The sequence below is a fragment of the Bombus huntii genome, unplaced genomic scaffold (assembly GCF_024542735.1).
Source record: "Bombus huntii isolate Logan2020A unplaced genomic scaffold, iyBomHunt1.1 ctg00000059.1, whole genome shotgun sequence".
Lineage (NCBI taxonomy): Eukaryota > Metazoa > Arthropoda > Insecta > Hymenoptera > Apidae > Bombus > Bombus huntii.
Window position 1 is genome coordinate 975,510 of NW_026099320.1, and position 24,627 is coordinate 1,000,136.

General features: G+C 39.6%; 1 protein-coding gene and 1 long non-coding RNA gene across 2 annotated transcripts; one reads left to right on the plus strand and one right to left on the minus strand.

Annotated features, from left to right (window-relative positions):
• Positions 1-738: 738 nt before the first annotated feature.
• Positions 739-2,915, minus strand: LOC126875887 (uncharacterized). Its single transcript, XR_007693743.1, has 2 exons — positions 1,749-2,915; positions 739-1,647 (listed from the first exon to the last, which is right to left on the minus strand). It is a non-coding gene; the product is annotated as an uncharacterized LOC126875887 (long non-coding RNA).
• A 6-nt stretch (positions 2,916-2,921) lies between these two features.
• Positions 2,922-23,068, plus strand: LOC126875882 (uncharacterized). Its single transcript, XM_050638785.1, has 5 exons — positions 2,922-3,970; positions 19,870-19,955; positions 20,809-20,849; positions 21,193-21,294; positions 22,358-23,068. The coding sequence occupies exons 1-5, from the start codon at positions 3,021-3,023 to the stop codon at positions 22,892-22,894; spliced, it is 1,716 nt and encodes a 571-aa protein (XP_050494742.1). The 5' UTR covers positions 2,922-3,020; the 3' UTR covers positions 22,895-23,068.
• The last annotated feature ends 1,559 nt before the right edge of the window (positions 23,069-24,627 follow it).

Consider the following 24,627-nt stretch of genomic DNA (forward strand, 5'->3'; position numbering starts at 1 on the left):
TGGAAAAGTCTATCTTATTCAAACGTAACGTAACTCAAATTAAATCTTTTCCATCATCATAAATACGAAACATTTATAAAATTATCATCTTCGATTATTTACTCAACATCTAGCTAACAAAATCTTCTCCATCGCCGTACCCCTTAATCCTGACCGCGTACAATTAACGTATGAATAGTTAATTTATTGAAATTTAAACGACCATTTTACGCTACTTGTACTCGAATGATTTTAGGATCTTGCTGTATCTCTTGCACAGTGTTATACTGACAGGCGAGAAACATAGAAACGTAACTTCCGATCCACTGATTTACCCTAAACACACGATGATAGGTTATACGGTGGACGCAATACAGAAGCGTTTCCGATGCAATTCGAAGGTGCGTTGTTACAATGGAGTTCATCGATCCATAGTGACTATTTCCCCGCCAACTACAGCCTGTAATAACGGAATAGCCAATAAAGTATATCCTGTCGATTTAATCGTTACCCCCACGGTGCACCGCGCGCACGGAGATCGGATCGGTGATTTTCACGTGATGTTTCGCAAATCGTGAGGCGCTCGCGTGATTCGCGCGTTTTAAGCGTTCCCGCTCTTCCCGTCCGATAGAAAGAGAAAGGGAACAGGGGGTGGAAGGAAGAGGGAAGATACGTGATGCGAGTTCAACCTGCCGCGGGAACCTTTAAAGAAGGTCGGTGCAACGGGAGAGATGTAATTTTAATAAATTGGAGAACAAGTCATTGTAAAAGATTGATATTCAGATGTTGGAGATGCAGCAGATTTACAACTCGCTGGAATTAAGTTAGTTAAGGCGTTGAAAACCTAACGTCTTTTCAAAGGCGTTTGCCGCGTTTCTTTTCAAATCAAAATACATACATACGATACGTACAATGTATGCGCCTAAAGTTTTAAAGTTAATTTCTATTCAAGGAATGGACTGTTTTATTATAGATTTAGGAAATTGAAAAGAAGCAATTGCTTGTTTCTAAGAAAGAATCGCGAGAAGTACAGTTAGAAACTGTATTGTGAATCACTTTTCCTGGTTTCCGTAACGAGGAAGTGAAAAAAAAACGCAGACAAGTCAGCGTTTACCGCAGCTAAATGGAAGATACGCAGGTACGAGTCGTTACAGTTTTGTCGTTGCAACGATTCCCGCTGCGTAATTTGATAATGAACAGTTGAAAAATAGCAGCGTTGTATCCGTACTCTTTAATATCCCATTATATGGAAGTTAACGACCGGAAAATACACCGCTCGACTACTTGAAGGAAGTAGCTCATGAGCAAGTCTTTTGTATCCTCGCAATGGTATAATTCCTGTAACGTCTCGTTCTCGGAGGATTTATTTCGTTGATTTGTACTTGTTTATTGCTTTTGTGTTTTCATGAATGGAGCATGTCGCATGCGAATCGTAATATGGTTTTAATGGCGTTTCGACTTCAATGATATCAGCGGCTGATTGCGCTTCCCGTAAGAAGCTTCCAATCATTATGTATTTTAGGAACAACAGATAAGGATATTTAGAGAACGAATTAATTATTCAATTGTTCGCGCAAGAAATACCTGTCTCTTTTTCGAAAGTTATAAATGCTGTTTTCAAAGAGTTCCTTAGCTCACCATAAACCAGATAAGAATCTTTGGTTCCATCTAGAAAAAGAAACCTTCAGATCAAACCGAAAGGGGTTCGGATTATATTTTCTAATCGTATTTGTATATTTCTTTTTACGGTCAGCTTGTCATCCACGTACAATCGAACAGAGAGTCCATTAATTATTTCCCTTCGACTTGTTTCAGGGGGAGCATCTCGGAAGCCATGCCGGCTGACGAGTTCGCTGGAAATCGAAACAGAAGCAAACCAAGACTGCAACCACCTTAACGAACCGCTATTATCACTGGCAAGGTCATCGGGCAGACCGGATCTAATCATGCTCACGCCGACCATGCTTCCTGTGCACTCGTTCCTCTTTCTTAACGACGTCAACCAGAAGATCGGGTGGTAAAAAATTCGAAATCGAGTTGATTGAAAATCTCAAGGAATATTAAAAAAAAAATACGAATAAACAATTTGATATAGAAATCATCCATTTTGGGCAAAGAAAAGAAACAATCAGAAAAAGGAATAACCACAGAAGCTCTGAATTTCATTGCTTCCTAATGGTACTTCCTTGGATATTTTTACATTCTGGAGGCGTGAACGAACTCTGAAAAACAGAAACGACTTCTATCGGATGATCGAAAAAACTACCTGGACACTGAGTATAATTATTCTCACGTGCGGATGCCATTTCCGGCATGTTTCTCCATGAAGAAGGTCAGCTTCAGTTTTTGCCACTTGTAGATAGAAGTTGAAGTGGCGGACGTCTTAACGAGGTTGCTAGAATATCAAAGAAATAGATGAGGGAAATATTATGAAGATATATTTATGAATATCTAATTGAGCATTTAATTAAGAACTTAATCGAAAGACCAAAATAAGTTGGTTCTTGAGACCAAGTACCTATCTAAGTATAATAGTCTTTTGTACTTACGGTTTAGTAAGAGGACTCGAGTAAAACGATTACTCGTTAAAAGGAACAATAGAATAATCATGCCTCCGCAGACGGTGGTCTCTGCTTTCATGCCTTATCGCGGAGAATCTCAGCGAAAAAAGTATCCCGAAGCGTGAGCTGAAAGGTGGCTATGTAGGCTGCCTAGTGAATGCCGTCGCCATGGTGGAGCTGGCGTGTAGCAACTCCCTAAGTCCAGGAACCTAATCCCGCGTCAGAAAGACAAAATTCGCTACGGAGAAAAGTAAACAAAAATATATATATAGGAAAGAAGAGACAAAGATTAAAGATCGTTAAGAATTAAAGGTAATTTAATGATAAAAGAGAGAAAGAATTGTGTAAAAATTCTACTGAGAAAGAAAAGAAAGAAGAAACCTCCAACGAGAAAGACGTGCTCAGAAGCGAGTCCCGCGTAGCGCCATGTAGAGGAGCAGGAAGAAGCGCAGTCTTCCTCAGGCATTCCAGCGTCGAGTAATGCTGAAGCATATCCTGACGGTGCAACCGTCGTCAGCGGGCTCCAGGCACCAGCACAATGACTACCAGGCGAGCTCGGGCTCGTTGCACAGCGGCCACCACCACCACCATCATTCTGGTCACCAACAGGATCAACAGCAACACCATCATTACAACCAAAACAGCAACGTTCGTGGAACGACAGGGGGAAGCCAAGGATGGGGAATCGACGTTTACGACTCGGTGGTCCATCAAAGAGCCAACGTGCATCAGGCTGCCACCACGCCATCTTCCACTCACAGACACCCTTTGAATCATTCTCAGTTGAGCGTGAACAATCTTTCTCAACGATTGAATCACTCGCACGCTCTTAATCTGTCCACGTTGTCCACGTCGAAGCATTCTGTGAACAGCGTCAGTCCTGTTGCCGGTGGGAATAACAATAACAATAATAATAATCTGTCGACTACATTGGGGGTGATATCCCCGGCGCCGCTGCACCAGGACAGCAGACCTAAAGCGAATGGAGGCTTTGATATCTCGAGACTGTCCAGATTACCCAGTCAGGCGACACCTTCGCCTGCACCTGCTCTTCAGGGTACGACTACCGGGGGACAGTTAACCGGTCCCGGTTCCACGGCGTACCCCTTGAACGCTTCCTGGTCGTCGTCCCTGTCAAGGAATCACAAGGACCACGAGGTTAGCGCGAAAGAGACGTTGACCAGTTTGGGTTTATTGTGTCTAGTGTCGTTGTTACTGGCGCTACTCTCGTTGATCTTCTTGCTGAAGATCTCACCGTTAACGGTGACGCCGAGTAGCCTGATCAGCCCGAAAGAGTATACGATTGTCTACGAGGTGACGTTAGCGCTGTGCGCACTCGCCCTCTCCCTAAACCTCTGCTGTCTCCTCATGTGCGCTATACAGTTCCTCTTCACTGTGAAACTCGTCAAGACTTCGTATCAAGGACATTGGTGAGTAGAGTTTTCGTTTTATACCACGCTGGGTAAATCTGTGATTCATAACGCTTTAAATACCTTTGTACATAATCCGTACTTTACTCAACCCGAAGGTCGAACAAGGTGTGAAAAATATATACGTTTAAAGTTTGTATCCTTAAGATACTGTTATCTTTGAAAATTCGGAAGTCAAACAAAATACACAAAGAGAAACTTCTAAAAGTGCAAATAAACGTTGAGATACAAATATCCTTTAATCCGAACTATACATATGATGGAAAGAGGACTCTCATAGTCATCCACATTTTCCCTCCTAAATGTCAACAGCATCCATATTTACATTGTTGCTGTTGTACATGTAACTTTTCAAACTTACTTAGGTATTGATAAAGAAAAGAAAAATAAGCATTTTCCTGGTAGCTGGGAATTCGCGGGATTCGCGGTCGAACGATGATTACCATTAATTTCTATAATCTGGCGACGCTATCCTCAATCATTATCCTTGTGCCGGAATATAAGTTCTCATTCGTCCATGCGTGGCCTATCTGTGTGCGTCTGGAACAAACGCAGTGTCCCGTATCCCGTGCGATATATCAGAGGCCTGTCTAGTGTTTCTTCTCACGCGGCCTGGAGGACGAAACGCAAAAATTCACATCCTGTACTTGACGTGCAAGCGTTCACCGACCGCGTGTCCCGTTTTTACTGATCAAACACGTGTCTGCAATCACAATACGATACTGTGTAGTGAGATGTATCCGTAAATGCGTATGTTTCATGACGCGAACCTTGAAAATGAAAATTACACTTTCGTTTATTCCTCGAGCGTCGTGCACGCAGGAAATCGTATAATAATTTTATTAGTAAGATTTTTTTTATATAGACTACGCTATATTAATTTGTGACCAAGCTGAAAGATCGTGACACGCCCTTTGTGTAGAAATTGCAATATTCTCCGTTTTACCTAATAATTCTCCTAGCAAATTCAGCACGCACGTTCGCGAAAAATATTATCGAATACACACAGTGCAGTGCAGATCAAGTTACAAAGGGAATATAGATATGCTCGCCTCCCGTGACACGCAACTCGAAAGCGAAAATAAGGCTCGTTAAAGACGATACATACTCCTCGAGATGGGATCTGTGGTTTCTGCTCGGAAGTTCCCTTATCGTTGGTCAATCGGATTTCTTTTTTATCTTTTTCGTTGCCGACCGAGACAAAGTAAGCATCGCCGACTCTAATTACTAGCGAATGGAAACGCGCGTTAAGTTATGCAGATTGGCCGAAATCGTCGGCCAAATCACTGTGTGTTACGTCGCGTAACACTCTACCTAGCCGAGGCCACACACCGCGGGCAAGATGGCAACCAGATGTCTTCGGATACTCACTGCGTACCCTCAACAGTCTCAAGTACCTTCCATAAATCTCATAGATTTCCTAGTAAAGGTCCTTCAAACCAAACAAACGTCTGTTTCCGAAGAATTTCCAAAGACTATTGTCTACCACGGCGTGACAAGGGAAAGTTAGTTTTTCTCACATACGCTGCAACTTTCCTCCCACTAACCACTTTCTTTCGAGGGCGGTTAAGACCCTTCGTGTGACCAATTAACAACGAAGCCTATTCCCTCACTCTCCTAACTAAAATCGTCACCAACAAATCCGATGGTCCCGTGCGCTAGACACACCCATCCTTAGCTTTCCTCCGAGACAGCATCGTCTCCCAAGACAGTACTGATTTTACATCCTTCGAACGGTCAACATCCTTTAACCGGGTATACACACCCGTAGATCAGTCACTCACTCATCTCGTACATACGCACCAGCGTAACTGTCTTCGTTATAAGTTGTTGGAATAAACGGTGAAATATAACTTACTCTGCTGTGTCATATTCATTTAACCACCTCTGTTACCTTAACCGAAACAGGGGAACGACTACTTCGCGGCGTCGATTCACCGAATCGTAGCGAGAATTTACGCCTCTCGCTGACGCGTTTTCCTCGCGACCGCGTCTCTCCGCGAACGGTCGTAACACTGTGATTACCCTCAACGGACACGCCGTTTTGAGTTTTCTCTTTGGTTCTTTAATTCCGTCCTTTTTCTTTCGCTCAGTTTTTTGGCCAGTGGCGGTCTTTTATCGCGTGGCGAGTTTGATTCGCGTGGGAAAATGTCGTGTGCTCTTCGGCAGATAGAAAGATCATTGTTTCTTAAAGCATCCAGACGTTGTGCGTGATTGGCATATTAAAGTTTCTTGCGAATGTTACCGTGTAACCATGTCTCCCTTGTGACCGTAATTGTGCGACGATGTTTTCCTGTAAATATTACCATCTAACAAGTTTTTCCAACGAATATTACTGTTCGATCAGGTTTTACTCGAATCTTGTTCTTCCCTTGATAGGGTCCTTTCCTTATATAGAGTGTCCCAGGATTTCGCAGTCAAATCTATGCCACTATATTCCACTGACTATTTTAATGTACCAAACTACGAAGATGCGGCTGATATTGTGCGTGTTGCGTTATTCCACAACTAGGCTTGATTGGCAGGCCATTGGAACGAGATTTGTTCAAGCTGTTCGAAATGTTGGAGAACGAGCCGTTAACATTGTAATGTATGCAACTACAGAGACGTATCGTAACTTTTGTTTCGAGAACAAATAACAGAGAAGAAGAGAATAATGAAGATTGGACACGGACGAAATTAGCTGTCGATCTTGAAACTCGTGCACTGCGATTTCAAATAATCAAATTAGCATAGAATGAGATTTGGGAACGGGCAGAGTATATTCCGGAGTTTGGATATATATATATTTAGATTAAAGATTGGTTCTTTGCGAGAAACGTTTTTAAGCAACATATGAAATTCTTCGTCTATTTATAGTATATTTCATTTTACTATAGTGGGAGCAGTATTCTATAAATCGGTTTATAAGAGTGCGAATTTATTATCTTAACGCTAGCCTTGCTAAACCCGGTCAAATGACCGGTTTCAAAATTTAATATGAAATTGTGCGTTCGTCGTTGTTTCTTTTCTTCCTCCAACTTTATGTAAATTCTTATATTATCCGACTAATCAATTTCTCAATTTTTGTTAACGTAAGAATCTACATAAAGTTAGAAGAAGAGAAGAAACAACAATGACTGCACAATTCTAAATTAAATGTTGAAACACGGCCTTTTGACCAGGCCTGGTAGAGTTAGTGTTAAATCATGCTTTGTAATTATTTATTTTGGCTGGTGGTAAGCAACGGTAACGCAAACACTGATCGAAGTAGACAGGTATTCGTTAGACAGGTATTCAGGCCCCAGAATTTCCAGGTCACCGATTGGGGCCCCTGTTGTAAATTTCTGGTGATTCGCCCAACTATTGGTTAACTAAGAGTAAAGAGAAGAGGACAGTTTACATCTGAGCTACTGCTTCGATTAACCACATCTGGCAGAATGGCCTTTAGGGAAGAAAGTGTACCGTTTTCTGTGGTCGACCATCCTTTGTTTTCTTTTCTGAACAATAGATCTAGCTTGGACATTGATAACTAGCGGCTTATCGATCGTTCGATGACACAGGACACAGCCATTCTTTATGCTACATTATCACCACGACTAACTTTTACAGCTGTCTGCTAAGTTAATATTACCGGTTGTGTCACACTATCGCAGTGTGCCCAGAAGAGATAACCGGAGGACGATTAAAATTGCAACGTCACCGGACGCTTCTCGTTTCCCTTCTTTCTCTCTTTTCCTCGTCCTTTCGCTCAACGGTTGTTTCCCCTGCTTTGCCTCCGGGGCTTCCAGACAATTCAAGATTCTGCTGAATTGGAATGCTCGATTTTCTCCTAGAGAGCTGTTTAGCTAGAAGGAATAGTCCGAGTGTCGACGGGTATGCGAAGAACTGTCTTCTTGTGCTCTTAACCACTTAACTACGTTCGACGTGTTTATTCGTTATTGCTTGATTTTACCTGCTCACCCCATAGAGGCATTTTTGAAATTAAACTTTAAAAAGTTAAAAATTAATTGTTTCCAAAATGTTTTCAAATACTCCGAAAATCGTTGGATATTTTCGTGTTAAAATTAATAACAAAGTAAAATATACACAGCTGTATCCGTATTATTAACAATTAATTATCCTACGATATTTTTACGGGTTACTCGCGCTCCTGAAAAATTTCTACCATGGACCTCTCCCCCATATGTAAGGAAATAAACTCCGCAGTTAACAAATTAATTGTTTCCAAAATGTTTTCAAATACTCCGAAGATCATTGGATATTTTCGTGTTAAAATTACAAAGTAAAATATGCACAACTGTATCCGTATTATTAATAATGGAGGCTGACTCCTACGATATTTTTCTACCATAAAAATTTCTACCATAGACCTCCCCCAAATGTAAGGAAATAAACTCCGCAGTTAACAAATTAATTGTTTCCAAAATGTTTTCAAATACTCCGAAGATCACTGGATATTTTCGTGTTAAAATTACAAAGTAAAAGATGCACAGCTGTATCCGTATTATTAATAATGGAGGCTGACTCCTACGATATTTTTCTACCATAAAAATTTCTACCATAGACCTCCCCCAAATGTAAGGAAATAAACTTCGCAGTTAACAAATTAATTGTTTCCAAAATGTTTTCAAATACTCCGAAGATCATTGGATATTTTCGTGTTAAAATTACAAAGTAAAAGATGCACAGCTGTATCCGTATTATTAATAATGGAGGCTGACTCCTACGATATTTTTCTACCATAAAAATTTCTACCATAGACCTTCCCCAAATGTAAGGAAATAAACTCCGCAGTTAACAAATTAATTGTTTCCAAAATGTTTTCAAATACTCCGAAGATCACTGGATATTTTCGTGTTAAAATTACAAAGTAAAATATGCACAGCTGTATCCGTATTATTAATAATGGAGGCTGACTCCTACGATATTTTTCTACCATAAAAATTTCTACCATAGACCTCCCTCAAATGTAAGGAACTGCGGCATAAGTTCCCTAATAAACAATAGGAATTTCTGTTGTAAACTACAAATTACAAATTACGAAACCTTCCGCTCTAAATTAACTAAAGATCACCAACAATTCTCCTTCGTTCTGAAACTAATTCTCCGACAATGGTGTTCCCTATGAATGAGTCAACTGGCAACGAAAGACCAAAAGCAAGAGGGTTCTCGGTCAGTGTCTCTGGTGCACGCCAGCTAGGAAGCCTTAGCCGAAGGTCGTCCGGCTGAAGATAACTGCGAAGTCTGCAAAGTGGCATTGTTAGCGAAGGAGAAGGAGCCCTGGGGTGTGCAGACGTACTCCGAAAGAAGCACAAACTTTAATGGTGGGTCCCAGTAGTAGACGGCCGTTCCTCTTCGCTTTCTCATTGTCACTCGAAGCTCGGTGCCCGTCCCTCCTTCCGTACCACGCTACCGAGTCTGAGACGCGAGGATGAAAGGAAAAAAAGCCGAAGTATGACACAGGTCCAACGACGACACCAACGACGACACCAACGACGGCGACGACGATCACAGAGACACGAGAAGAATGAAAGACAAGCGGCGCTGCTAAGTGCCGGCTCATTACTTAAATGGTCCGTGATAAGGGATCTCTGGTGCTGCTGGCGCGAACACGCTGAACAGCAGACTTTTCGAATAAAGCCACTTTTGGACAAAGTAGTTGCTGGCTCACGAAGTTTTCTTCTTTCGTTGTTAGATGGCGCGATCCTAAAGTAGGCGCGCATTTTTCTTCGCGATCTCACGTTTCGATCGCGGATTTCGACTTATTGGGGAAACAGGTTAATTGGATTATTACTGGAGAGACGTGGATGGATGAACGTTTTCATCGTTTCGTTCAATGACGGGTGAAACGCGTGAAAAGAGTTCGTAAGGTTTAAGCTGGGTGAGAAAATACAGCTTTGAATTTCCTATAAATGAGAGTTTAACAACGACGTGTCAAACACGACGCATGGAGCATTTGTACTAAATTTCTTATTAAATCTTGTTAATTCACTAGCTAAAAAACCAACTATCACATCGAACATGATACGACCAATAAAAATAAAGATATCGATACAAAGAATACGAAACATAGATTCTTATGAATATGTGCGTTTCTTTAGGTGTATCGCTCTTCCAAACGACAATTCGCCGAAACACATATCAACTTTAACCAATGTATGAGAAATCGTCTCTAGCGCGTTTTTATGCCAAGATGAACGCTACTGTGACCCCGAACGAACCGTGAAACTGAACGATTCGATCTGTCATTGAAAACGCCCATCGGTCGCGAAAGTCTTGTTCGTTTTTCATCGACGGCCCGGTTTAACGTTACACGCGTGTCTGGTTTCTGTTCACGGGCGGTTCTTCGTGCGTCAGAGCGTCCGAGCATACGCGTGCACCCGTTCGTCTTTCCACCAGAAAGAGAGAAGAGGGCTCTCTGTCGTGGCTGTTGGCATTCCACGCCTTCGAATCCGGCATTTCAAATTTTTTCACCGACACAGGGCACTACGGAACGGGAATAAATTTGGCGGGCCGTGACTGCGCCTTAATATTCCAACAAGCAGACAGAAAAATAGAGAAAGAAACGGGCACTCGCGTATCTCAATGCTTGTAATTTATTTTTCGATTAATTCCCAATCACCAGCCGATAATTTTGATGTTTCCAGCTGATGATAAATCGAAAAAGTGAATAGAGGACTTCCAGTAGAATTTGCGTGATTCATTCTTGGCGTTGATTGGCGTGAATTGTTCGTCAAGACGTTATTTTTCCAAGGGTATAAAAATCTGTCAGTTAGGTGGAAACTATCAATTTGTATACGAAAGATACGATCGTATTTGAAGATTGTATCGTAGTCATCTGATTTATCGTGCAAATTTTGCACGTGACACTCTATATTAAGTTTGTTGTAGCATTAATTAATCACAGAATGTTACAAGAAAACAAATTTGGTTTGGCAAATATAATGGCCGATGTTATATAGATATGTGTGGCGGATCGGTATCAATAGGACGCCGACAGGTCGAGCCGCGGGTACCAACCGCCAACACTAGAGGGCTACGACGACAACGAGTCTGTCTGTCTAACTCGCTAGTGGTCGAATATACGAGCGATTGATATAAATACCGCACCTAGCGAGACTCGCTCTACGTCTATGGCAGGGACTACCGAGCATAGCCTTACTGACAAGTCCACCGGTAGTCCCGGGACGAAACGCACAACTCTCTCTCTCTTTTCATCCGCCTCATTGGTGACCACCGACGACGAACACGCACCTCTGGAGAAGGAGTCAGGAAAGGAGCCAACCACCGACGACGAACACGCCAAGCAAGGTGACCGGATACGAGACGACGACCAAGCCAAGGAAGTGATGTAGCCATTGCAATAGTTCATGGGCATCACCTCCAGCAGCACGTCAGAGAAAGAGAGACAACCACCTCGTCCCCACGACGATCAGCCTTCCATCATCGACGACGAGCCATTCCCTCTAACTTGTATCGCGCTATATAGCTTTGGGGTCACGCTATAGCGCTAGGGGGAGGCTGTGTGGCGGATCGGTATCAATAGGACGCCGACAGGTCGAGCCGCGGGTACCAACCGCCAACACTAGAGGGCTACGACGACAACGAGTCTGTCTGTCTAACTCGCTAGTGGTCGAATATACGAGCGATTGATATAAATACCGCACCTAGCGAGACTCGCTCTACGTCTATGGCAGGGACTACCGAGCATAGCCTTACTGACAAGTCCACCGGTAGTCCCGGGACGAAACGCACAACTCCTCTCTCTTTTCTTCCGTCACATATGTAATGTTCGAATTTGTAAACTATTAACTTTTTCGACAAGGAGGTATAAGGAACAAGTTAAAGTAGACATCATGTTATGAATCATCTGCGAGATATAGAAGACTTCTTTTATGAGGGATCAACACCTCGTGAAGTCAGATTTTATTTATAACATACTTTACGATTTTGATTTATTTGTTTGAGGTGGTATGTCGTGATAGGGTCGGAAGGAAAACTCAGATTTCTTGAACGATAAATGTTTATTCACTCTAATGTCAATGAGTACACTTGATGCAGGATTCGCGATTGTATTCGGTTCGCGAATGCGCGGTTATTAGATAGAGCTTGGATAGCTACGATTCGAGATACGCTGCGAGTGCGGACAATGATTGCACGAGATGTCGAGAGCTTAGATAATTATTCGGCTCGAACCGTGTAAGTATAACGATCGTGATATACTGCGGTAACTCGCGGTAATAGACTGACATTTTTGTCGCGATGCTGCTGCGGAGGAAGACTCGTTGGGATGTGTCTAAGGATGCGAAGGCATCGGATTCGTTGAGAAAAGCTTTGGTTCGGAAAGTGAGGGAAATGTACGTTAATGTTTATTGGCTAATTCGTGTTGGTCGTTGGAAAAGGATGCTAGCTGCCCTTGAGAGGGTGTTGCTAGCGGGCAGCGTCGTATGTGAGAGATAGCAGATTTCTCGTGTGTCCCCGTGGTAGGTGGTCGACTTTGAGACTGATAAACAAAGACTGTTTGTCTCTTTGGAGGACCTTAGCTAAAATAAATCCTAAGATTTATAGCGGTCCTTAGGCTAGCTGGAAATATTCGGTACGAATGTATCGACATCTGGCAATCATCTTGTCCGCAGGTATAGGGTCTTTGTGTCGTGCGTCAAGCGACGTAAACTGTTGGGAAGTTTACTGTCAAGTGCCGCCACATGTTCAAGGAAAATGTATCTGCAGCCGGTTATAGCGGTATTTACGTTACGGATGATCTATGGGAAGATTCACACGAACAAACCTTTATGGACTAACCAAATTTATTTTGTTATTAAAAACGATCTACAGAACCGATCGACGACTGGTGTTCAATTTAAAAATTGCTTCTCTATAAAAGCAAGAAATCTAATTTACATCGTGTTCTTCATCTGTCGCCTCCATATACATCCTGGTGGCAATAAAATTCTGAATTTACGAGAAATCCGTATTTCAACTTAAGCTTATCGATGTTACCGACTGGACAAAGCCTTCGAGAGTTTAAATTAACCGATCGACCCTTCGTTGAAAGGACGAGCAAGTGCCAGGAAACTATCGCGGGAACGCTCGTAAAAGCGCGCAATGGTTCGGCGTGGTAACCTAGGAAGAGGAACAGGTGCGACTGAATCGTAACGGTTGTCGTGGCCCCTTTCAAACGATCCGTGGCCACCCTTCAGTTTCGGCGTCATTAACCCTTCCCTTCTTTCTTCCTGGTTCACTTAGAAACGAAGAAAATTCCGGAGGTAGTTTGCTCTTAGCAGCTGCCATTTTTTTTTCTTTGTTTAGTCGACACGAAGCATTTTGGAGAATTTCTGTGATTGCATCGCGAAGGTACAGAGAATAAGAAAAAGCGCTCTTTGTTCGTTGACGACTTTCTGTCAATTAGAAATAAGAGTAAACGGCATAACAGTTTTCTTCTTTGCCACTGTATACGTAATTTTTGTTAGACTTTAACAACTCGTATTTTTCGTGAGCAAATACTGTCGAGTGGTTATACACTGTATATGTGAAGCTTCGTTTTCTTCGCGCGAAATATCCATGTTGTTCTTTCTATACTTGTGTTCATATATCATGACGTTCAGCCTACACGTGCCCGAGAATGTAATGTAACAGATAATTGGGTTCGAGCTGTAAATCTTTCATTTGCAGCATGACGCGAATCTAACAACACTTCTTTCCTTGTTCAGATCATGAATATTTTTGTCGCGTGCAGGTAGAATCATATGTCTAGAGTATCCACGGGTTTCGTGTTTACTTATTTCTTTAACTAACTTCGGTTTTAACCAACTTCCTATTAACCAGCAAATTAATCAAATACTTTCAGAATCAATGACAAGAATATACCGAAAAGTGTCGAAAGAATTTTAAAGGTACAATCATTTTCCTAAAAGTTATCTTGAGACGTATTGTATCGTTAGTCTCATAGAGTTAACCACTTTTCTCTAGAATAATACTCGAACACAGCTGTAGCTTTCTATAAATTTCCTCGCTATTCGATTGAATTTCCCGAGATCGTTTCCAATGACGAGGTCGCAGCAGTTGTTACGAAGAATATCGGAAGAGCGAAGAACGCGTATGTGTGTCTGATCCATCATTCACGATAGTAGTCTCTACGGTCCATGCGTATGATCCATCATCTGCGTAACCATTTTACAATCCTCACCGTGGAAATGCCGATCCGCGATGCTATTCTCGCGCGCACTCGACCGCTTAAGAGTGTCGTGTAAAATTAAGGTAAAAAGTAAGGAACTTGTTAATTTCCGACAAGGAGATAAAGTCCTTTTTATTTTTTAGTCAATTTATACAATTTTTTCGGTTCGCGATGATGTACTTTCGATATTTGGATTAGTTAAGAATTTTTTTATTAGACTGACTGGATGATTTTGAAGGGAGAATTTATATTCTTCCATTCGTTGGAGTGGGAGAAGGTTTTGTTTATACTTAGTGTAAAATTCGGAGAACGGCTGGAGTGATCGAATGCCACTCAGGCGGCTGAGAACGGATGCTGACCGGACGGTCACACGCGATAAGGCGTTCGGAATTTCGGTTTGTTATATACAGCTGCTCGAATTTCGTCTGTGACAAGAGCATCGTCCAAAGACGTTTCCATCATACACAAATAACTTTGTTTTTCTTCTTGCAGTCGGAAGCGTGGAGAATTCGATGTTTCTGGCTGATCTGTTGTTTTATCATTTGCGCGGCATTTTTTCGCGGTTAGAAGAAAGATGAGATTAATATCTTTGTGGTATTTTGATACTTATCGATCTGCCGATAATGTCGGTGCTGGTAGGGGAAAGCGTGGTTGAGAAGAAGCGCGCTTTTTCGATAAATTATGAATTATGGCTAACGGTAATTCACGCAATTTACATAATCTAGATGGAACAGACGCTTTTCAAGATCGCTTGTCGACTCATTTATGTTTATAATTTTCAGGAGAAGAAAATCTAAACCTTGAATATATTCAATTCGAATATGTACTGTAGCCTAAATTCGGGTCTTTTTTCGACTTTCAACGATATAGATTTTGTCTCGATTGACTTCCTGCCGGTTTACGTGCTTTTATTCTTACTCCTTCTTCTTCTTCCGGTGTCCAATGATTCCTTTGAAAATCGACGCGGTTAGTACCGAAGCGTACGCTTCCGATGCGGAAAGTACGCGATCGAAGCGCGTGGCTTCTGACCGGAAGCGTAGCCTTGCAAACGCGATTAGATTGCATTAGCTACGAGACTGAAATTAAATCTCGAGTCGGAATTGTATTTAATTTTCTTCGGGAAGTTCAATGCCGGAATCGAAAATTGGACGATTGAATAGGGATTCCTAGTTGATTTTAGACGTCCCTCTTCCTGTAACTCCCACCGAACTTGCATTGGGCGTTGTTCGTAGGCTTGTCGTGCGGCAAACCGTTTCGCAAGAGCTTATTTGCATTTCCTCTAACTGCGGTTCGCATAAGACGCGTCAAAGGAATATTGACTACTATCTATTAGGTCAGATTTTTTCACTATTTTCTGCTTCTCGTAGGATTGTAATGTTACAGTACCGGTAACACGAAGCTTGATCTACGGCAAATAATAAAATATCTTTGAGATTAAAAAATATAAAGATTTGAAAATTAGGACATTTGAAAGTTTGTACTTACTCGACTGAATTGCTATTAAGTGACGTTTAAAAATTTTAATCACAAGGTTGAAAGTAATATAGTTAGTAATTCTAACGAACACCTATCCTCAGATAGATTGGTATACACACGCGAGTCGACCGTATTCTCCGGAAATGAAAACAACTACATCCCTGGAACCTGGAACACGTGATTTTCCGCATATCTATTAAAGCAACATCGGTCAGTGACTCGTCTACGGTGCAGTCGCTAGACTCAATTAATGACCACGTTCTGGTCGTAAATATAGAAAAGGCAGCGAGATATTTTAGTTTGTCGGCTAACTGGGCTGAGGTTGGGTCAATGTTTCTGTGGATTTCATTTACCTCTTCCGGCCTCCTTATATTTTCTGAATTCTTACAATTTCCGAGATACCAGTTCATAGCAAATTGATTCTTATTATGGCGTAGGATATAGTAAATCTTATTGTCTAAAAATACAGGAAAAGATTTCATTTTAGATGATTATTTCATTAAAAGATTATTATTTTTTTTAACATTTTATTCAAGCGTTTCTTAAGACATTTGTTCAAAGAGATGTCAGGTTATAAAAAATTGAATCAACCTTCCCAAAGCTCCTTAACCTCTTGTTATTTTTGATAAATCAATAGCATTACGCAATATATACCGTGTGATTTCCCTAGACGATCTAGTAGCACTCTTCTTTACAACCTTCTTTCAAAACGAGAAACAAGAAGAGGATTTACCAAATATCATTGTCATCGAAGCGCAGAGACGCTCCGGTGATTCTTATCTCCATTCATCTCTCCGAGTGAAACTATTTGACGTCGCCTTGAATAGGCTCAGACAGTTTTGTCGGGGGTCCGTGTCGTCGCCTGTAGCCAGCTCGCACGATCGTGAATGGAAAGACTCGTATAAAATCAAAGGGCCGACAGACTCTTCCTGCTTAGACGAGATCAATGAGATCTCGTTCAATAGAGAAGTTACCTTCTCGACCGCCGGCGCCGTATTACCCTTCAAAGTCACCGGAAAGTCATATAAGCCAACTGATGCAGCCTAACCTTTATCCACAGATAAAATAGGTTTCTCTTATTCCATCTGAATTTCTAAAGAAACCAAGACTTGATTTCAGTCTGGTTAAAAGCTTCGCTCGATTAAAGCTGTTTTTCAAGCAATAACCTACTTTGTGAATTTCATGCACGCGAATCCAAGTATGTATGCGGCAGAAATGAAGCTTTCGTGCATGTCTAATTGTAAGTTGATGCGAAACAATGCGCATGCGCCGAAATCCCATCACTTTGCGGACCCACATTGTGCCTTTTATTAAGGCGCCTTGTTTGTTTACTCTTCTCGAGCTAATTCTTCACTATTATTATCTACATTATTTTCACTGGCTAACAACTGGTTGGTCTGCAATTGACTAACCAATACAAATTTTTCGTTACGTGCATATATTCGAAAGAATTCGAAATTAAATTATCATGTATTACGGGCAGTTACGATAGAGTGACACAAAGCAATCTGTGTTTGAATGCCTCCACTCGTGGACAATATCGATATAACCTAAATGCGATAAATCGCGAACGTTTGATTCGACTCATGGGAAATTTACGCGTTTTTGAATCGTCCCGAGTCGCACGCGAAATGCAGGTCAGAGAACCGTCTAATATTTATTGTTGAGATCGTGGGCTTGATCTTAATGGCGCGGCGGCACGCGATTCTTTACCAACTATGCTCCTTAACTCCAGCTCTCGACCTTCTTCCCTATTCAACTAGCTCGAGCAGTGAAATTGACTCTGCATGCCTGTGATTTTGGCAGGGAATGGGAGTCGAGTTCGTAGTGAATGCACATTGTGTATACGTGTTTTAGGTGGTTTGTGTGAGTTTGTTGCGGAGATTCGAGACATTTATTTAACCTCTTTATCATATTCGAGCCTGTGCGATATAACCATATCTTAAATGTAATAAGTTTTATTTTTTATTGCAAAGTTCTTGAAATATATAATGCACACAATAAGTGTATAATATTTTATATATATAAATTATATTTAAGAAGTTTGGGATAGTTTAAAGATGAAATAAATTGCTTTTTAAGTTTAATCTCTTACTTTCGACGAAATCAAGTTTCTCTGGAATTTGGTGGAGTTTAAGATTTGATATCGGTGTCGTAGGAGTTATGTGACACTTTAAGGTGGAATAAATCTAGCGAGGAGTTTAAGGTGCGGCAAAGGAGCGTGGAATGTTGCAATAGAAATTTATTGCAGTGTTAGTGCATTGGTAGATTGATCAAATTTACGTGTAGCGTGGGTAACCAATGGTAAATATTTTGCAATGTGTATAATTTCTCAGTAATCTGAGGCTTATAAAATCTATTGACAACTAATGGAAATTGTTGATTTAACAGATCAATTTTAAATTCCTCGTTAATCTAAATTTTTTTAATCCTATTTACAGCTAAACCTTACGACGAAAAATTAACGAAGTGGAATAAAAATGGCATTGTGATTCTTCTCGTCGTGTATTGGTGTCACATCAAATTTAAGAGACAGTTTTACTTGCGGATGCTGCATGTTACGTTGGTGAAGTCGACGAAAGCGTAAAATAGGAACTCGTCCGAAATACACTAACGCGGAAGGTTAAATTTAACGGAAAAGGCTGAGAAATTAGTTTAGAACTCGAAGTTTCATTGGTACGACGCTCTTGAAACGCATTCAAAGAGGTCGGCGACCTCGAAAGGGGATGAACGCAACTGTTTCGTGGGAATTTCTTATTGTGGCTTATTTGGATGAAGCTACTTTAAAATCAGCGCTAGATTCGTCTGTATTTTGCCCGGAAATCATAAAATGTTTAGGCCAGGCGACTCCATGTACAGAAAATGTTATGTCCACTTTTTACGTCCGTAGAATTCAACTCTTTACTACTATGCACTTCTTCTCCAAAAAAATATCGCGTTTCAATATTAAAAAAGTTTCAATAATATACTATCCATTAGAAGAATGATAACATGATAACCGTACAAATTATTAGTATTAACAAATTCTTATTGTCGTATAGAAATGCCAACTATTGCTTCGGTAAAACAAACAAAGGAATTTTACAGGTAAATTTTACAAATTACAAGTCATCTTATAACGCAAAATACGACGTATAAAATTGTCTCAATTTATTAATAGCATTAATAAATTATTATGGTAAAAGATGCAGGAATCTTAGCCTCATGAGAAATTAGAGATGAAAATGAGTGGGAAAAGATTAATCACTGGTCCTCCTAAAAAGATGCAGTCCCATGGATGGATGGTTGTGCGAGTATTAAAGCAGCGCAAAACCGTTCCCCGAATTCTCATCCCGGACGTCGTACGACCGAAGACAAAAACAACTCACTCGAGGGCATTGCGGAGAGACATTCATCGAGGACACAATAGTATTATTCCAGGAAGTGCTAGTTCTTCCTAGATTCCGGTTACAATGTTCTTAACGCGTGGAAATTAATCTTGACCAGGAAACATCTATAACGGCATGTATTTTCTGCCGTGATTGTAAATCTGTTTGGAACATGCGGTTTGTCCGTTAATCTATGCGCTGTTGTTCAATTGAGTCAATATTATTTGTTGGTAGATTAGTGTGTACAAGAGCGCTCTATCCATTATTGACCAATTCGAGCACGTATTGGTAAATTTCACACCGGCAATTACGGTGAAATCGTTCGTGGTCGCTGGAAATTGGCAGTATCGTTTGCGATCGTGAGCTAATTGACACTGCGTGAGCGGGGAATTATGTGAAGCAGCTTTGCTTAGTCGTTTCATGCATTTAATAGGTTTACGGCGGTGGACAGAGTTTGTAAAAAATGAAGACAAGGTAGAAAAAGATTATTTTTCATTTTTTACCATTAGATTATTTTCAAAGTGATCTTTTCAGTGAAATATGATTGACAAAAAATAAGATCTATAATTGAATCATTATAGAAAATAGAATAATATTGATAATAAAGAAATAAAAATCAATTATAGAATAACATATAATAATAATAATAACAATAATGTGGATAGACTTTATGTTTACTTTTATATGTATAATGATACTGTTTGATCCTTGAATTAAAGTTAAGATTAACGTTGCGATTATGATTATCCCTTGTCTGACTAAATATATTTGAAGTATCAATTACAGTAGAATTTTTGAAAGATTCTTGGCTGTTAAACAAAAAACTGGTTCCTTTATATTTCGCTCAATTATCATAGAATCGTGAAACTGACTTTCACTTCAAATTTTGTCTGTTTCAGGAGTAACAAGTACCTGCAAAAATCATCCATCAGCCGGATATGTGCTGTCGGAGGGTTTTTCATTAGCATTCCCGTCTTTCTAACTGGTAAGAACCAATTCCTTCAATTCTGTCAACTTTAACCTTTTGAAAGATACTAGTACATAAGTTATACTTTTAATTTTTCTTGAATTCAGGCATGAATCTAAAAGATACTGTGAACTATCTCTGAGTGTATGAAATCAGTTTAGAAATCCAATGGAAATAAAGTTAATTTTAACGCCGAATAGTCATTATTTTTCTTAGAAAAATAAAAATGATCGTCTTTTAGGGAAGTTTTAACAGATTAATTTATAAAGAGCTGAAACAGAATATTCATGTCATGCATGAATACGGCTGGTGGATGGATCGAGATCTAATCTAAAGTTTACGTTGTGTCATGCTAGTTTACACAGCTATCATTCGCTCGATCGATCGTTAAGCTGTTGAACTCGATTCAAGACGGACATTTTGGCTCTGTTCAGAAGAAAACTGTGTTTTAATAAATTTGACGGAATAGAAATTATGATAGACTACAATGTTTTTTTAATTATATCATAAAATTTATTTATTTTTTTTTAATGCCATGTTAGAAACTTCAAATACTGTCCAAAACTTCGAACGTAATCGTTTTAGAAATTTGTAAATTACTTAACGACCAAAAATATTGAATTCTCTATTGTCTGAAGATAGATTCTCTATAATTTAAGTAATTTATTCGTCGAGAATTGATATATAAAGACTTAAATAATAAATTAATTGAAAAATAATTTGCGACTAGTATTGAAAATTTCAATGAAAAGCATATGTATATAGTTTACGCTTCGAGAATTATATGTATTGAGAATATGTATTTGCGCTGATTCTTTGTCCCGCTTGTTATGGCATACGTGTTATAATGATCCTCTAACAATGCTTTCAGGTATGATATTGTATACATTCATCCAGTTTTATTCGACGCCGGTGTCACGTAAAATGGATACTTGGGTTGCGAGAGAAAAGAAAGCTGAGTCGTAGCCCAACTATTAATTCTCTTTTATCGAACTTTATTATGACTTTGGCACTTACAGTAGAATAACGTTGAACAGAGAAAGGGGTGTTGTACAAGAACAGCAACTAGAACGAGAACTCCCCGGGCTGGGTGAAGTCTCGGCTTATATACACCCTGGCTTGGGGATGTTGGGGGGTTTGGTGTGGATTCCAAGGAGTCCGAAAGTCGGGGTTGGGGCCTTATCTCTGATGGGGACTAAGATGCGTCGCGGCGTTGGCGTCCGACAGTCGGGAGTCGATGTCTTTTCTCTGAGAGGTAATTGGTGTCACACCGGCAATCGTTACGTCCGTTTTCATAGGTCTTGGCATCGTGTTTTGTGGATGCGCAATGGTCCATAACGTCTTCGTGTGGCAGAGGGTAAGAACATATCGCTATTAAAAAAGAAAACGAACACGTTAAAACACGTCTAAATCATCTTTTATGTGTATTTTACTCGGAAATCATTTTATCGTGAAATTTTGTTTTCAGAGTTACCATAATTTATCTGGTAGAGTTCATAAAAATTTTTCTGAAATCAATTGCAAGCTTTTAGGAAACCAGGATTTTTCACATTTTTAAGAAGCGTTATAATTATATTGCTGATCTTTATTTTATTCGTGCGAAATTGAAAAGTACGCAAATGGCGCAAAATGCATAAAATGCGCTAAAATATACGTATATAAGAAAACAAATCTCGATTAAAATTTTATTTCCTTGATTATGTTCGTAAAACTACAAACTTGTATAAAAATACGCATTCTAGTTATAAGTGTTAAAACATTCGATCTAGTCCTTATCACATTCATGAAAACCTCCATTTAACCATTCGTTGTATCAACGAACATTCATATGCAAAACTTACCACCTACCACATCCTCCGCGTATTAATATAATCCCCTTTTATAAATTATACACTTTAGAGTGGACTGGTTGGGTCAGAGTGATATAAGCTTACAAGTTCTCGAGGAGTTCTACCGAAGTTACATTTACGTTTGCATAATTTCACCGAAAAAGATACTCTGTAGAATGACAGGTTCGTTTGTTTATGTGATCCGCGATCGCAACTATTTCAAGGGGATTTTATAAATAACCATACACACGATATTCAGTGTATTTTCGTATTCTCGTTTATTTTTGGGAGATTTGTAAAACTGTTGAACAAAATAATTGAGTAACGATTATATTTGCTGAGAAAAAGTCTTTTTCTCTGTACCCCTCCTTCTACTTCAAGCATGTAGTATTGACAATAAGATTGACAATGGCTGAAAGTAATCCAAAAGAGTTTTCACCATGGTTATCGGTAACGAAAAAGATTTGAATCATCTTTAATACTTATTCGTAACTAGAATCATTTCAACTAAAATGTAAATTCTTATATTATAACTTTTTTAATTTGTTATGGCCCCTGACTACAACCTAACCTATCATTCTTATTTCGTAGGAGAAGACGAATGCCGTGAAGGCGTTAGCGCGCGAACAGTGCGAAGCGGCGGTACAGCTGCAGCGTCAGCAGCAGCTGCAACAGCACCAGAACCAGCACCAGCTACAACAGCAACAACAACTACGTGGCCCGTTAACCATCCACCATGCTGGCTGCCCAACGAAAGTCGGGCCCGTGACGAACCAACTAAATACCAGCCACGCAACGCACGGCCGAGCTGCACAGTACCAACACTATCATCACCATCATCATCATCGACACGTGTCAATGTCTCCACCGCTCTTGTTGCTCTCATCGCCAGCTCCGATCGCGGCGACGCACAATCATCTGAACGTGAGCGGACACAGAAACGTGGTTACGCCACCGGATACACCAGCAGATAGATCGCCACCGAGTCCTGGAAATAAGCTAAATAGATCGCAGCATTTGCCACGGGAAGCAACCGGCAGCGTCAGTCCTGGTCTTCCGGCTGCCACATTGGATCTAAGTAGCGCAGCAACCACCAATAGTCCGCATGAATTGTCCACGTTAGTTTAGAAATTTGGTCCGAACATTATATCTTCACATAGGATTGGAGATTAATAGTTGATAGTTAATTTACACATCGATCTTTTTATTTGTAAATTGGGTCGTGGTTTAGAGTTGGTTTGTAAAAATTCGGTCCTAATTGTTAAATGATGAATATTGATTAAGAATAATAGGCATTGATGTACCAATCTTTACTTGAGCACACGCATTGGAGATTTCACTTTTATTCAGTGAAACAGCAACTTCATTACTCGCTTATTCAATACGGCAATTGCATATATTTCATGGACATTTTAACAATGTTTTGAATAATTTCTAACGGTACAATTGTGATGAAGTGAAAAAAATCGTGATAAGAAACAGAGAGAAAAGTTGCTCGTTAATGAATATTGACCAGAAATAAAGTAATTTCTAAAGAATATCCCGAAGACGTCGTAGATATTACGAAAGGAATGATTAATTTATACCCGCGTGTATCTTGCCATTACCATACTATTATTATTATTATTAATATTGTTAGTAGTACTCGATTACATTATTATTAATATTAATATTATTGCCTTATTATTATTAATGTTATGGAACCTCTAGTCCTAGGTTACTTTCGCTGCCACGAAAGGATAAGATTTTCGAATTTTTTACTATTACGTGTAATTCAAGTTTTCCTGTTGCGCATGCGCAGTAGAAAGAAAGTTAGCGGAACTCAAATCTCGAACTATAGAGAGTTGAAAAGTAGTAAAAGTAAAAAAGCACGAATAACATTTGTATTTGTGCTGGATTAAGTTTGATAATTGAAAATTGAGTTTGATGATAACATTTTTTTCGTATTCGCTTTGGTAAATATTAGTTTTATTTAAAATTAAACAAAGCATTTTATGTTTTTCAAATACGGTACATAATCGTAATATCGAATTTTGTAAACTGATAGTAAGAAACTCTATAATTCGAGACTGGAACTTTGATCAAGTTCACATTGAACGTAAACTGACTTAATTTTGTTATTTAAGCGTGTATACTATACGTGTTTGTTCCTTCTTCTCTTGTGCGCAGGCTATAGCTTAATTACTTCCAATAAACGCAGTTATATCGAATCAATGACCGATACAAATTTAGATATTAGGATTATTTAAACAAGAGATTAAAAACTAAAAAGTATTGTTTTTATACTGCATATGTACATATGCAATATGAACGACAGTTTGTGTAATAATATGTCCCCTCTTCTTAGTTTACTTTTGTATATTTTGCGACATTTGATATTAATTTTATGAGGAACGTACTTACACTTTATCTTTGTAATTAAATGTGAAATGAAAGAAAAGAAATGACATGAGAAAAGGAAATTCGATGTATGAGTATATACGAATTGACGGAATTAAAATTTAACGCTATATTTAAATAGAAGACGTGAAATATCTTGTCATCTTAAAATAACTTGATCATTCCTATTCTTTTACATAAAAACACTTTTCGACTGTAACTTAAGAAACATGTCTGCTAACGTGAAACGTGCCAGAAAAAATTAACAACTTCCATTAAATTGGCAAATTTCTCATTAATATCGTAAAACTCGCGTTTACAAAGATCAGATCAGTGTACATAATATACAAAACAAATGCAGAATATATAAATATAGCACATACGTTCTGAATTATATTCGAATTGGGCAGGGTAACCAAGTGAAAATATGTAAATTTCACGATGTGTAATGTACACTTTATCGAACTTGTAAGTAGTGTAGA